The 2,500-nt window shown below is 42.3% G+C and overlaps 2 protein-coding genes across 2 annotated transcripts in view; one reads left to right on the top strand and one right to left on the bottom strand.

Moving 5' to 3' along the window:
- The window catches only part of LOC137975676 (structure-specific endonuclease subunit SLX1 homolog), a 10,361-nt gene that overhangs the window by 7,734 nt on the left and 127 nt on the right, over window positions 1–2,500 (bottom strand). The window contains exons 1-2 of the mRNA XM_068822830.1: window positions 2,422–2,500; window positions 260–512 (exon numbers count right to left, since the gene is read on the bottom strand). The exon at window positions 2,422–2,500 is cut by the window's right edge and continues 127 nt beyond it. Of these exons, the coding sequence (XP_068678931.1) occupies window positions 260–444 (185 nt within the window). The 5' untranslated portion in view covers window positions 445–512; window positions 2,422–2,500. The remainder of the gene's footprint in view (window positions 1–259; window positions 513–2,421) is intronic.
- Window positions 1,318–2,500, top strand: part of LOC137975673 (flavin-containing monooxygenase 5-like) — a 20,128-nt gene continuing 18,945 nt past the window's right edge. Inside the window, exon 1 of the mRNA XM_068822825.1 lies at window positions 1,318–2,198. Coding sequence (XP_068678926.1) covers window positions 1,367–2,198 — 832 coding nt within the window. The 5' untranslated portion in view covers window positions 1,318–1,366. The remainder of the gene's footprint in view (window positions 2,199–2,500) is intronic.

Below are 2,500 nucleotides of genomic sequence, written 5' to 3'. Positions count from 1 at the left end.
AAAAGGCAAGTACAACGATCCTCAAAAGATCAGCAAAGTATTCGTTCAAGATCATTCGGATCGTTGAAGTTGAAGTGGAGTTTAGCGTTCTTGTTAAGAACTTCAAAAAGATCTTCAAGTTTGATGCTGCAAAAAGTGGATTCTAACTGAAGTATAACCTAAAAGATTTCAACTGTGACTATCAAGAAGTATCTTCATGCGGCTACAAGCTGTTTATGACAACTCCCAATCTGAGAAAGAGAATAGACTAACAAGTTACCATGGGCCTCTTCCACTTGTCCTGAAAGCACCGCCTTTCTGCACCCCGCCATTATGCTGTTTAATGCGACGATTCGGATCAACGGTAAATCCAATGTAAGTGCGTCCTTTATATCGAGGATTTAGGCAGTAAAGGAGGTAAACGCCGAAGAAATCATTGCCTGTATCGTTGACAGCGTCATCCATCTAGGACCAGTTCTCCCACAGGTCGCCCAGCTCGCACTTCATCAGATTGATCAAAGCAGCCCAAATTCCTTCAAATAGATAAAAGGACAAAATATAAAACAAAATGAAGTTTATTTTATTTATTTTCTTTGCTTTAAGCTAAGATTAGCCGATTTCCTCAGTAGTTTTATGTTTCCTATACAAATCCTTATAAATCGGAGGGATTGTAAGTTCTGAGTCTGGGCTTGCTGTGGTGCATCACGCAATTATTTTGTGACAAACCGACTTTAATTTTTGTGGCGTGATCTTCATAACGACGCTCGGGAAAGATTCATATCGAAAGAAATGTAGGTATTTGAATGAAGTGCGGGCTATAGACGAAAGAGAATTGCTTAAATTGTCCAGATAAGTGGGAGTATCATTTCTCTCCTTCGAAGATTCATATCCTTGGAGCTAAGCTGAAATCATGCTACTGCTCAAATGACCAAAACTTACACAGGCCTCCTTTATTATTATTATTATTATTATTATTATTATTATTATTATTATTATTATTATTATTTATTTGGAGTGGGAGGGGAAATAGGGTTTTTTCTTTTCATTTTCTGCACTCAGAATTTCTTGTTACCGGTCCGGTTTCCCTTCAAGATTTTCCACGGGCGTCACGTGGAAAGTGTGATTAAATCGCGATTGTCGTTGTCAGAGCTTGCGAACAAACAACGTGATTTAGGCCTGGCCAAACGCTCGCAACATTTCAACGCAACATCTTGCAACATTGTTGCATGATGTTGCGACTTGTGTTGAACGGGGTGGCCAAACGCACGCAACATTTCCAGCGTTTTCAACGCAACATGTCAATGTTCATGTGAAGAGATTAGAGTGTAATGTGAAGTGCTAGTTTTCTACCCGGCCCATATGAACCATGTGAGCGTTAGTCCTACTAATGGCAATGGGCGCACACAGTAGTACTAGTGTAGCAGCTCTCGTAAGCTGCTATTCTTTGGTATTGTATGCAGCTTGTTTGGTTTTTGGCTGGGGTAGCGAACCAATCACATTATACGTTGTAAGAGAGCTACACATCACGTTTTTGTTCAATATGCGTGACGCGCTAAATTGTTACACAACCCCGCAACGCACAGTGTCTCACGCCAGGACATATCTTTGTGGAGCTTCCTTTTCTTCGTGTCCTGTCTTCATCAAAATGAGAGTAGCAATTATAGGAGCCGGAGCAAGTGGTTTACCCTGCATAAAAGCCTGTAATGATGACGGCTTGGAACCCGTTTGTTTCGAAGCAGAAGATGAGATCGGAGGCTTGTGGCATTTCACCGAAGAAGAACGCCACAGCTCTGTCTACAGATCCACTGTGATCAATACGAGCAAGGAGATGATGTGCTACTCGGATTTTCCAATTCCTAAGGAGTTTCCACCTTTCATGCACCACGGAAAAGTCATGGAGTATCTTCACCTGTACGCTAAGGCGTTTGATATGTACAAGTTCATTCGCTTTAGAACCAAGGTGGTCGAGATCAGAAAGACGGCAGACTTCGAAGACAGCGGCAAATGGGAAATTCTTTTTCGAGAACTAAACGGGGCGGATCCCGAAGCAGTGAAGGTAGAGATCTACGATGCTGTGATGCTATGTGTCGGCCATCACTCAGAACCTTCGTGGCCCACCCCGAGCTTCCCTGGTCAGGATGAATTTAAAGGCCTGAAAATGCACAGTCATTCCTACAAGGATTTCAAGCCGTTTGAAAACAAGAAGATCCTAATTGTTGGTATGTCAGCTATTTTTATTTGAAACAACTTAGTGTCGAGCGATATGTCGACTTGATGTGTCGAAGTGGTCCGGTTGCTTTCATGACCGGAGGAGCAGAAAATTGGTTTTAACGACGTTCGCGCCTAAATCAACGTACAGATTTCAGCGATCAACGATCTCAGGTTACAACTATAAGAAATAAAAGAAGGTACATTTCTAAAATTTAGATCGGGTAAACTTACGCAGGGTGTCAGAGGAATTTTTCCAGGTCCGAGGCAACGCTATGCGAGTCGAAGTCAACCCTGGCAACCAGTGTAGGTG

The sequence above is a fragment of the Montipora foliosa genome, chromosome 11, assembly GCF_036669935.1.
Source record: "Montipora foliosa isolate CH-2021 chromosome 11, ASM3666993v2, whole genome shotgun sequence".
Lineage (NCBI taxonomy): Eukaryota > Metazoa > Cnidaria > Anthozoa > Scleractinia > Acroporidae > Montipora > Montipora foliosa.
The sequence above is the reverse complement of the archived record's forward strand: the minus strand, read 5'-3'. Positions and strand labels throughout refer to the sequence as shown.